The 13,542-nt window shown below is 37.4% G+C and overlaps 1 protein-coding gene across 1 annotated transcript in view; it reads right to left on the bottom strand.

Moving 5' to 3' along the window:
- Positions 1 to 4,441: 4,441 nt before the first annotated feature.
- diaph1 (diaphanous related formin 1) overlaps positions 4,442 to 13,542 on the bottom strand; it is a 173,759-nt gene continuing 164,658 nt past the window's right edge. The window contains exon 27 of the mRNA XM_087281049.1: positions 4,442 to 6,944. Coding sequence (XP_087137175.1) covers positions 6,760 to 6,944 — 185 coding nt within the window. The 3' untranslated portion in view covers positions 4,442 to 6,759. The remainder of the gene's footprint in view (positions 6,945 to 13,542) is intronic.

The following is a 13,542-nucleotide window of genomic DNA, read 5'->3' as shown; positions in this document are numbered from 1 at the left end:
GCCATCAAATTTCCTTGGGCCCTAAGTGGCAGATTACCTTGCTTATATTGGTTAAATCCTCCCCTGTAAGTATATTTTTTATTAAACCCGTGTGATTTTTTCTTTTTTAAATATTTTCCAAATGATGTTTCACAGAGCATCAAAATTTTCACAGTATGTCTGATAATATTTTTTCTTCTGGAGAAAGTCTTATTTGTTTTATTTCGGCTAGAAAAAAAAGCAGTTTTTAATTTTTTAAACACCATTTAAGGACAAAATTATTAGCCCCTTTAAGCTATATCTTTTTCCGATAGTCTACAGAACAAACCATCGTTATACAATAACTTGCCAAATTACCCAAATTACCCTAACCTGCCTAGTTAACCTAGTTATAAAAAAAAAAAAAAATTATATATATATATATATATATATAAAATAAAAATTTGAGCACAACATTTTCACTTCTATTTAATTTTTCCTTAAATGTTTATTTGTATTTCATCTTTATTTAACTAAAACCGTTTTATTTATTTTGTATTTTTACTATAATATGGCATCACTTTAAACCATCCTGAAGTGCTGCTCGGGTGCAAGAATGTGGAGAGCGCTGCAGTTTTATGAACTCCCACAAGGGTCAGAGGTCAAGCTCTAATAGAAACCCGAGACATGAAGACACTCTCACGCTTTAACACACTTTCATTTCACGACACAAAGGCAAGTTTGTTTTAAGATCCAAGAGCTCTGAAGATGCAAACAGAAGCATCAGAGTCTCCACAACAAACACAGCCCACAAACACCAGCGTTCCCTATTAGCATTAGTCACGACAGTCAAATATTAGCTTCTTTATAGTATTAGTCATGTGCTTTATTAACTCAGCTTCATTGAGTTTTGTTCACACCCTGGTTCCAAACCTTTGTTCGCTGAAAATAAAAGAAGATATTTTAACAAATGTAAGAAACTCGCAACAATCGACTTCCATAGTAGGCAAAACAAATACAGGACAATGGTTACAGGTTTCAAACATTCTTCAAAATATCTTCTTTTGTGTACAACAAAAGAAAGGAAAATCAAACAGGTCTGTGATGAGTAAATGATGACAGATTTGGGTGAACTATCCCTTTAATAGACAGTTTGGCCCTAAAATACAAAATATTTTAGGAGAGTTTTATTATGTACTCATCTGTAGCTCTAGATTTGATTAATACAAAGAATTTCATTTATTGCGAGTGTAATCCTAAGACACACCACAAACATTTACACTATATTAAAGACGCAAGTGAAGATGAACAATGTGTTTAAAATGCAACGTAAGTGGCTTTGGGAATAAAAACAGAAGAAAGGACTGCCGAATGCATGAATGTAAACGGGTTTTTTAATCTGTTATATAAAATATAGTTTGAAGAAACCCGTAACCCGACTTCCATATTCAACAATTACAAGTTTTGAACATTCTTCAAACTATCTTCTTTGGTGTTCAACTGAAAAAAAAACAAGGTTTGTGAAAGTGAAGTGACTAAATGATGTTCAGTTTTGAGTGAACTATCCCTTTAATAGACACCCTATGTGTGGTAAACTACACTGTAAGCCATCTTGGTGATCAGTTGCCAAATGCATGAATGTATGATTCAGGGTGTGAGGGAGAAACACATCCGGTTGTTCTGGATAGCAAAGTCTGCAGATGATTCGGTTCTATTCTTAGAGGAAGTATCATTGTGGTTTTAAGGAATGGAGGAATCCCAAAGTAAACATTTCATCCTCCTTGTCCCGAAGAAGAAAAAAAAATCCCTACATACCACTGAGAAGCCCAGACAGAGCTCACAGAACCCAGCAGAAACAGCTAACACAATTAACCCACGTGCCAAACAACGTACTGACAGGATATTAGATTTTTGAGGGACCTGTGTGTGCTGAATGTGGGAGGATTCTGTCTGTGTGCCATTGTGTGAGCTGGTCTAGAACAGGGAATTGTGTGTGTGTGTGTGTGTGTGTGTGTGATTTGCTGAGAGGAAATACCAAATCACAGCTGCATTTTTGTGCACACATGAGGCATAAAACCAGCGCACAGATGAACTCGCGGAGGAATGTCAAATAAATACTGTACCCGTCATACCAAATGAACCACTCGAGACACGTTCCACACACTTTTACCACACATTTGGTTCACTTCATTCTGTTCGTTCATTTTCAGGATTTAGAATAAATGCAGTACAATTTCAGATTCAGAAATGTCTGCTTATACAATGACAAAATGCCTGCTCTAAAAATGATAATTTGCTAAGTGTCTTATATGTATGTATAGTGTACATATATGTATGTATATATATATATACATACATATATATATATATATATATATATACATACATATATATATATATATATATATATATATATATATATATATATGTGTGTGTATATATGTGTATATATATATATATATATATAATATACACACACACACACACACACACACATATATACATATATATATATATATATATATATATATATATATATATATATATATATATATATATATATATATATATATATATATATATATATTTCGAGCCTCGCCTCAGTTGGCATTTCTGTGTGGAGTTTGCATTTTCTCCCTGTCTTCGCGTGGGTTTCCTCCATGTGCTTCGGTTTTCCCCACAGTCCAAACACATGCAGTACAGGTGAATTGGGTAGGCTAAATTGTCCCTAGTGTATGAGTGTGTGTACGAATGTGTGTGTGGATGTTTCCAAGAGATGGGTTGCGGCTGAAAGGGCATCCGCTGCGTAAAAACTTGCTGGATAAGTTGGCGGTTCATTCCGCTGTGGCGACCCCGGATTAATAGAGACTAAGCTGACAAAAAAATGAATTAATGAATATATATATATATATAAATCCTCTTAATATTATACTTTAGCTCTTCTGTGAATTTCCTTTGTTTTGGTCCTTTTGTTTTTCCCTTCCTAAAATGTTGTAATTTTGATAATAATAATGGAAAACAGAATTACTAGTTCAGCTTTTTCTCTTATTCGATGCACAGACAATAATTTGTTGTTTTCTGAAGCTCAAATCTGCCATTAATAGTATAATGTGTGGTGTACCTAACCGTTCTGTTCTGGGCAATTTCGCTGCATTTAACAGTGTTGTGACAAATAAAGGCTCATCATCATCATCATCATCATCATCATCATCATCATCATCATCATCATCATCATCATATTTAGCATTAGTCATACCAGATTTTAGCTTTAAATACAATTCACATTAAAGTAGTAGTAAAAATTGTAGTCTTTATTACATAAATGGTGCTTAAAAGAATTCCAGTTACTACAAGTCCAATACTAAAATGCACCAAATTGACATTTTAACCTCCTAAGGTCAAGTTCTATTTGGGGATTTCTGCCTGGATTTTGCCTACCCAAATTTAAAAGCTTCCCAAATCCACATGCAGAGGTGTAAATGCACAAATTTGCTATCATTTTAAAGAGAAAACCCTTTGAATTTTCATGAAACACTATTGAAAGTGTTTAAAATATCTGTTTATGTTGTCTGTGTTATAATAAACACCTAAAAAAGAGGCGCTTTTTGCATTTTTTTTTATAAACTCAAATTTGAAAGTGTACCTTTTAGGGTCTGTGTGGTCTAGCGTGCTGTAATTAATTTGTGTGTTTCCTGCACATGTCTGTAATAATAGAAAAAAGAAAAATGTCTCCACCATAATCTATGCAAAAGTTATTGTATTCCAACTGATGAGAGGTGCTGTACAAGCCACAGGGAGCGATCATTGTTTTCATATTTCATGATTCTTTTGTTTGATCAAACATAATTCACTGTGTTTGGAGCACGTCAGACATATAAAAGGATTACTTATGCACATCACCTCAAAAACAGAGGAGAATGGCCCTGAAGCGCACAGAATAAGTTAAGAGATGACGGCTGTCTGTGCTATCTGGGGCTGCTTATTGATCATGAATGTACTGTTTTCACTTCTGCGCCATGGAAACACCTCGATTCATTCGACAACTGTTTAATATGTGAATATAAGTCAGTAAAAAGAATGCTAGAACCGTATGAGCACCGGCAAGAGCTTTCATTTGAGCTATAACTTGTACATGTGTCATATGAAAAATATGAAAATAAACCAATGTTCAATAGCCAGCTCGGGTATCCACAATACTGTGTATTTAAGTGTAAATAACTTTTGTACAGTAGAATAAAAACCAAACTGACACATATTTCCATAAAATATAGATTCTGCACTTTCAAACAAAACTACTTAAGGAGGTCTGGTGCAATGCTGGCCCTTTAAATCTTAAAGTGAAAGTCGATGACGTCACAGACCCGTTACCTAACATAATCTCATGCAAGTAAAAACAATCAATGTTTCCATTCTTCATTTTCAAGAAATGCCCTTTCAAGACCCGTACATATACAATACAGACACAAAATGAATGGACAATAAGTATTAAAGAAGATATTTTAATGGTGTGGGTTTAGAGATAACCAGAATAAACATCTCTACAGTCAAAAACAACGCAATATACACAATCTGACCAAGTAGATCTCACCAATACAGCCTCTAAATTCTTACAGTAAAACAATCCACAATTAAAAACTGAAAAAAAAACTGCTTTAAAAAACATCCGTACAAAGAGAAAGCGCACAGTCTCTCTGTTTTTTTTTCCAGTGATCTTTATCCGGCTTTTCCAAGAAAGTGAAAGCGTTGCACACGCACTGATCAGCCTTTACGCAAGAATCCACCAACATTAACAATTGCGTATTTGGCTTTAAAAACTCGTGTTCTCTTTCAGATTTGCTGGCGTCTAGGCAGCGTTTAGGATCACTGCTGAAACATGCTCACGTTCGTACACCACAAAAATGCACGTACATACTTTAATATAGCGATAATCCGGAAGACAGATTTCTCAGGATGTCTTGACGAAAGCAGTCCGAGCTATGGCTTTGAACAGTGATCTCTACCCTCAAACATTAAGCCAACATCATCGTTCATATTGCAAAGCTGAAACGCAGAGGTCACACGACAAGTTTGACTTAGAAACAATCTTAACCGTCGACTCATTGAACAGTATCTGATACATACGACTGGGATCTGACTGCAATGAAAATGACTATGCAGAGATATTTCAGCACCAATGACAAACATGGTCGGATTTGGCTTGATCAAACCGTTCATCACAGTAAAACGAACGCCAAACGTCCCGCCTGATTATTAGTTCAGGCCTCAAAATGTTTTTAGACAATCTGCGGCTCACATATAAGCTCAAAATCACCATCTGGAAGCAAATTAAACATGATTTATCATACTTCTATCAGCAGTTTGTGAACAAAACAGTAAATCCACTACAGCGATGTTATCAGAAAGACACAAAAACCGACGCCATTTTACGAAGGATTGGTCGAAAACGTAGCCAGTGCAGTGATTATAATATATTAAACACTCCAAAGCAAATCATCGACAACAATTTACATCGATTTTATCCACAATACATCACATTTAATCCAATGTCAAATATACAAAAACTGCTTTTATGAATAAGCTGCAAGGTTTTAGCTAGTGAAAATCGGATATTTAGACTTTTTCGCATAGTTAGAAGGTCGGATGTTTAGACGACACCTCTGAGAGAATTGAACGACTGAGAAAGTGATGAGAAAACTAGTCTTCTGAACAGGTACCAGACCTTCTTCAGCATGTTTGATGGACTACCTTAGTGAGACCACCTTAATTAGACAACAACCAAGCATGCGCTCATGGATGCGTTCAACGTTATTGGCACTTTGCATGTCCAGTAAAATAAATGTAACTTTTTGAACAATGATACACTGAAATCAATGCTTCACTGTATTTACTTCACTTATTTTAAAGGTCAGCGGTTGCATGCAGCTCATATGGGAATTAGAGTTGTCACGATACTGGAATTCAGCACCAATCGATAAGAACGTCCATTTCCCGATAACGTAACAGTGCTGATTTGCCACTGCGCTCAACAGAAATGATTGTGATTGGCTGTGTAGGCCATCAGTTCACCGAACTCACCACTGTTTACTAAGTGTAAACACATATACAGGGACATTGGAGTGTTTTAAAGCGGGGATTCGTCAGCTGATCGCTCGTATGTCAGCTTATAAACAGCCTGGCTGATCTCCACAGCTTTAAAACGCTCCAGTGTCCCTGCATCTGTGGTTACACTTATTAAACAACAGTGAGTTTGGTGAACTGATGACCAATCACAGTCATTTCTGTTGAGCATGTGAACACAATGGCCAATCAACTGCGCTCAAATGTTAAGCGGGAAATAGACCTCTTTAAAATTTCAGTATGGACTGGTAGCAAATTCCAGTATCGTGAAAACACTAAATGGATCTAAACCTAATTTGTTTGTCTACATCCAGCCCATATTGGAAGTTTGCAACCACTCACCTTAAAAAAAAAAAAAAAAAACCTGCAGTAAACCTAAAGAATCATCAATTTCAGTGTCCGTTTCTAAGTCAACAAAAAAATAAACTGCGCATGTTAATTTGGACATGGAACAAAAGCATGGGAAATCTTTGGAAATCTTGCAGATGATGGAGATGAAGATTGTGTTTAGAGTGACAGAGTGCTAGAAATGGATAAGTGACAAGCAGAGACCACACCCCCCAAGTGTGACGGCCATTAGAAAGCCGTGTGGTCTACCTGGAGGGGTGTGGTTTCAGCGAGAGCCCCGCCCTCGCAGACTTGGTCCCAGAACACAATCAGTCTCTTCCCTGGCAGAGCTGCTCTTTAATTGGAGCGTAACGGTACGGCATCTAAGAGATCCTCCAGCGAGCCCGTGTCCTCCGTTGACTCTTTTCCGTCTGTAGCATCCTGACGGCTCTTTTTCGTGGCACTCGGTGGCGCGTCCTCCTGAAGAAGCTCTTTGGCAAGAAGGTTTGTCACGGCGTGACCGGCTCCTCTCCGATTATTAGCTGAAACAGAGTGAAAACGAAGTTGAAAATGCTGTCATCCATTTATACTTCTCCTTTCACTTTTTCTTTATTAAGATATTTGAAAGAAAGCTTAAAACCAGTGACTTCCATAGTATTTGTTTTCCCTACTCTTCATTTATTTATTAAATATCTGTTTAACAAATATCAAATATTATTGTAGGCAGGGGCAGCACGATGGCTCAGTGGTTAGCACTGTGCCCTCACAGCAAGAAGGTCTCTGATTCGAGTCTCGGCTGGGTGGCCAGTTAGCATTTCTGAGTGGAGTTCGCATGTTCTCCCAGTGTTAGTGTGGGTTTGCTCAGGGTACTCCGTTTTCCCCCACAGTCCAAATCATACCTGTCAACCCTTCCGTTTTTCCCGGGATTCTTTCATATTTCTATCATACAGTTCTATCCCGCTATCATCCCGTAAAGGTATTTTCCTGTATTTCTCCTGTATTATCAGTCTTTCTCTGAAGGGTGGCAAATAAACATTAAAGAGCCATTTGTTTATGCAATCCATACCACCGAACCACCAGGGGCCGCCCCTTACTCTTATATGCGAGTCTGTTCTGTTCTTTTGTTTTATTTAGGCAGGAAACACTTTGAAATGAATATAAAACAACGCAATTCCATTCATTTTCATTACAGGCGCCTTCGTCCCTCCTATGCCATCCTCAAAACAGTCATATAGCAGTGCGTGACTGTCAGCTAACGCGCTCCACAGTGATAAATAGACGCTGTTTCCCAAACAGATTCTGTACAGGTGATTTGAAGCAGAGCGAAAGTCTGGGTTTGAACAGACATATATACATAATTAATATTAATAACATCTAAAGATGTTGATCTTGGTAGGTTTATTTTTTTTTAAGCAACTAATTTAGCCCTAAGTGAGCATAAAAATTTCGGAAAGCAATCGAATGATTTCATCATAACGGTAAATGTGTGTATTTTTAAAGTGACACCTCTGTTAGTTAACCCTCTAACTATTCCATCAAGAAAAAAATGTTTGGATTGCATTTCTTAACCCCTAATGTCGCTAGTTAACACAATCAATGCATTTTTTGTTTTTCAACACATCCCCCTTAATTTCTAAAATATCAGTCTCGACCAACTGGTTGATATGTAGGTTTATGGTAAAAGTGCCGGACTTAATACATATGATATGAAAAATCTGAAAATATGAAGTGTAAGACATTGAAAATAAAACAATTTTGAATACTAAATCACCTTTATTTTTGAAGTATGCCATAAAATAATTCAGATTTTCGTTTAACATGCTTTCTTGGCTTTTTTTTCTTTGCAAAGCTGTGCGTGCGAGCCATTATTTAAAACAGTCATTCTTTAAATGACTTCAACATTATTTAAAAGAGTAAAAACATGGTCAACTATTTGGTAGAGCAGCAGTCAAAGAGTCAATGTAATCAAATGAAATATCGACACAAAAGAGATCCATCCGCTGCACTTTAATCAGTAAGTGTGATGTTATACAGAGAAGAAAAGGTTGATGAGATTTGATACATTGATTTTATTTATAATAGCTTTTAATTTTAATTAAGCTAAACTGTTTGCTAATTAATTTGCTGCTAATGTTTACTTTTTTTTTTTTTTGGAGGGGGGATAATAATAATATAACATATTACTGACTGTTTAACCTTTTATTTATAATGAAACAGCTCCAGATGAACATATTTAGTCATTTTTATTTGTATTTTTTGAGAGAGGGGAGTACGGTCCAAACACATGCACTATAGGTGAGTTAAAGAATTAACTAAATTGGCTGTAGTGTGAGTGTAAATGTGTTTGGGTGTTTCCCAGTACTGGGTTGCAGCTGGAAGGGCATCCGCTGAGTAAAACTAATGCTGAAATAGTTGGCGGTTCATCCCACTGTGGCGACCGCTGATGAATAAAGGGACTAAGCCAAAGGAAAATGAATGAATGAATTATTGCATTGAGATAAAATAAACGTATTCGTAAATAGAGTTAAGACATGCAGATTCTGCTAAAGGTTTTACTGAGATGTATTGTTAGATTGGATGCAATTAGGAAGCTTTACATAGATATAGGAAAATTAAGACCTTTTTAAAATGATTTAAGACTCACAACACACTATTCCAGTGCTTTTAACACTTTTTAAGCCCTAAAAATTGTATTTGGTCACACTTTGTTGAATTTAAGTTACATTGCATCTACATGCTAATTATTTCTCATTAGATTATAAGTAGACTGATAGGTTAGGGTTACTGTAAGTTTCTAATAGTCAGTTAAAAGTCTGTTGAAGGGGCACATATACAGATATTAAGCAGACAGTCTACTAATACTCAAACGGACCATCAAAATAAAGTGTTCCCTTGTATTTTAATTGTCATTTTAAGACTCCGCGGACACCCTGTTATGGTTTAAAATAACCCAGAATATTCATAAACACACATTAGATTAACATCCTGACAAAAGACGGATGCAGAACATCATATAAGACATCATAAATGTTAATTAATTCAGTCTGTTTAGAAGACCGTCGAGCGTAAAGTACTCCAACAACAACAACTGAAGAACAAAACTCCTGCGGGGAGACTCTGACATGAGGATACTGTCTGAGAATGTCAGATTTCATTCACATTCTCCAGCCTGTATGCAAAACAAGACCATGCAGAGGAGGCACACACACACACACACACACGCACACACACACACACACACACACACACACACACACACACACACACACACACACACACACACACACACGCGCACACACACACGCACACACACGCACACAGAGAGAGAGAGAGAGAGAGAGAGAGAGAGAGAGAGAGAGAGAGAGAGAGAGAGAGAGAGAGAGAGAGAGAGAGAGAGAGAGAGAGAGAGAGAGAGAGAGAGAATCCCCAATGCTACTGATAACCATCTCTAAACAAACATCTGAAACGAAGCATGCACAGAGATAAAAAGCAAACACACACACACACACACACGTTACCGAGCAGGTGTCCAGCGTGAGCTGTGATAACGACAGCACTGAGTCTGTTGAGGAGGAAAAAGTCGTTATGGGTGCGATTGTGCTTCGGGGTTGTGAAGTGACAGACAGATGGACCCTTATAAACATTTACTGCGGTAATCAGACTAAATACCCTGCAGTTACAGGCTCTCTGCAATAAAATGACTTTCTGTTTCTACGTTTAGTCCGGAAGAGGCAAAGACACAATGCCGAACAAGATGACAAATCACAGTCGATCAGAGAAAATGTTTATTAAAATCATGCAGATTCTGGACCAATGACATTTCACTGTGGGCGGAGCAAACTAGATGGTTATTATAAAACAAAATGACCCTTATTTATCAGGGGTCACCACAGTGAAATGAACCGCCAACTATTCCAACATATGTTTTACACAGCAGATGCCCTTCCAGCTGCAACCCAGTACCGGGAAACACCCATACACATTGATTAAAACACACACACACACATACACAACAACCAATTTAGTTCATCAATTCCCCTATAGCGCATGTGTTTGGAATGTGAGGTAAACCGGAGCACCCAGAGGAAACCCATGCCAACACTGGGAAGAACATGCAAACTCCACACAGAAATGCCAACTGGCCCAGCTGAAGCTGTAACCTGCCACCTTCTTGCTGTGAGGCCACAGTGCTAACCACTGAGCCACCGAGCCGTCCTGTTGTCAGTTCAAATTGTGATATTCTCTCCTTATTTCTCTGATTCAATGACAATTAAAATGGTTTAAGTCTTATTTTCTGAGATATGCAAATTAAGCGAGTTTGCATTAAAAATGTGTGTTTGTGTGAAACTGTGTGACTGTGATTGTGCGTTTGTGTGTGTGTGTGTGAGAGAGGGAGAGCTTGTGATTTGGCTGTGAAGAGCGAGCAGAGCTAATTAACATCAGTGTAATGAAGCTAAAAATACAATTTTACAGTGTTTGGAGGTGTTGAGCTTGTACACACACACAAGGCTGGACATAAAACACCCAGAATGCATTTCTTGTTTTCCCAGTATAAATATTGAAACATTTTTAAATGGATAAACATTTACTTGAGAAGCAAAATAAGGATATAAAGTAAGCTGCTGAATAATATTACCTTTAATTTTAGTTTTAAGTCCATTTTAAGTTGATTTGAATAAATTTAAAAAAAATGTAGATGTATACACACTGGCCACTTTATTAGGTACACCTTACACCGACTTGGACCCCCTTTTGCCTTCAGAACTGTCTTAATCCATCATGGCAAAGATTCAACAAGGTACTGGAAATATTCCTCAGAGATTTTGCTCCATGTTGACATGATAGCATCACACAGTTGCTGCAGATTTGTCGGCTGCACATCCATGATGCCAATCTCCCGTTTCACTACATCCCAAAAATGCTCTATTGGATTGAGACCTGGTGACTGTGGAGGCCATTTGAGTACAGTGAACTCATCGTCATGTTCAAGAAACCAGTCTGAGATGATTCACGCTTTATGACATGGTGTGTTATCCTGCTGGAGGTAGCCATCAGAAGATGGAGACACTGTGCTCATAAAGGGATGGACATGGTCAGCAACAATACTCAGGTAGGCTGTGGCGTTGACACGATGCTCAATTGGTACAAATGGACCCAAAGTGTGCCAAATCTCCCCCACACCATTACAACACCACTTGAACTCTACAAAGCAGGATGGATCGATGCTTTCATGTTGTTGATGTCAAAATCTGACCCGATCATCTGAATCTTGCAACAGAATGTGCGTGAAAATCACAGTAGATCAGCACTTTCTGAAATACTCTGACCAGCACATTCAGTCACTTAAATCGCCTTTCTTCTCCATTCTGATGCTCGCTTTGAACTGCAGCAGATCGTCTTGACCAGGTCTACATGCCTAAATGCATAAAGATGCGATTGGCTAATTAGAAATGCGTTAACAAGCAGTCGGACAGGTGTACCTAATAAAGTGGCCGGCGAGTGTACATCACAACAACTGACTTCAAAATCTCAAGTTTAATCTTGGATTAATTAAATTCAGGCTGAAAAACTAAGAACATTTTTTTGTCTTTGTAAATTAAAGAGAAATGCATGGCTTAGTGGTCAGATTTAGAAAAAGTGTGCCTAAAAATAGCAAAAGAAAACACAGAAAATTACGCTTCTGACCACTTCTTATGAAAACACATTACTATTAGTACTTTTTAAAAGAAATGAAAACTTCTGAGTCTCATATTAATGTGCCTTAAAATCAGAAAATCGAGATTTGTGGACAAGAAAATGAGATCAAAACAGCAGAATGAAGGCTGTGTGTCTAACATGATTAAGTGTGTGTATTGTTCCTCTGACAGCAGGAGTGTGTGTGTGTGTGTTGCTCTTTTTGTAGAATGGTTAGAGGGTGTGTTTGCGAGCTGGACAAAAGTGTGTGTGTGTGTGTGTCTATATGTGTTTTGTGGACATCTGGCAGAGTGTGTTTGTGTGTGTGTGTGTGTGTGTGTGTGTGTTGGGCACAGGGTGTGTCTCTGTCTATTTGTCTGAGTCTGACTGTGTGTGTCTTTTGTGTTGGAAGTGTGTGTGTGTGTGTGTGTGTGTGTGTGTGTGTGTGTGTGTGTGTGTGTCTTTCACTGAGGAGTCAAGAGTGTGTGCAGGGTCATGACATGGCAGATGTGTGTATGTTGATGAACACACACGCAGACATAGAAACTACAGGCCAATCAGCATATTATCCATCTGAAACAGTGTGTGTTTCGCCAAATCAGTGAGGACAAATACATTTATGCATGTTCTTTGGAATAATTAGATAGAAATAATAAATAATTAGAGGCTTTGAGTGACAAATATCTATCTTTATGATCTTTTCGACTGCTGAAGACATCCGTCAGTTCCCTGTTTTCTTCATTTTAAATAAGTAAAGCACTCTAAATAATTAACCACTCAATCATCTTCAGTCATCTGATTGACTTTTATTATGTAATATTAGTTTAATCTGATTAGACAATGTCTATATTTCACTTCTTGTGTCTCTTTGCTGTCAAATTTGTACAGATTTTAATAACATAAATAAGAATAAATGATAGAGCATTTGCAGTATTTAAAGATTCCTGAAAATGACTAATTACTCTCTGGATTTTCACTTCAGACACATCTTCTCTGAGAATTTAAATGAGGAGTTTGATATTCATCCATCTAATTAATGCATGGGTGGGTTAATTTGGGAAATATTATTGTGATATTTATATCTGACATATTAATTTGGCATTTTTTAAATTTTTGGTCTGATCTGTTAAAAATACACACTCACCGGCCACTTTATTAGGTACACCTGTCCAACTGCTCGTTAACACAAATTTCTAATTAGCCAATCACATGGCAGCAACTCAATGCATTTAGACTTGGTCAAGACAATCTGCTGCACTTTAAACCAAGCAAAGGGGATTTAAGTGACTTTGAACGTGGCATGGTTGGTGCCAGACAGGCTGGTCTGAGTATTTCAGAAACTGCTGATCTACTGGGATTTTCACGCACAACCATCTTTAGGGTTTACAGAGAATGGTATGATAGAGTATGACCAGACTGGTTCCAGCTGATAGAAAGGCAACAGTAACTCAAATAAGCCCTCGATAC

This window comes from Danio rerio, chromosome 14, assembly GCF_052040795.2.
Source record: "Danio rerio strain M-AB ecotype USA chromosome 14, GRCz13ab, whole genome shotgun sequence".
Lineage (NCBI taxonomy): Eukaryota > Metazoa > Chordata > Actinopteri > Cypriniformes > Danionidae > Danio > Danio rerio.
Note: the sequence above shows the minus strand (reverse complement) of the source record. Positions and strands in the feature narration are given on the sequence as shown.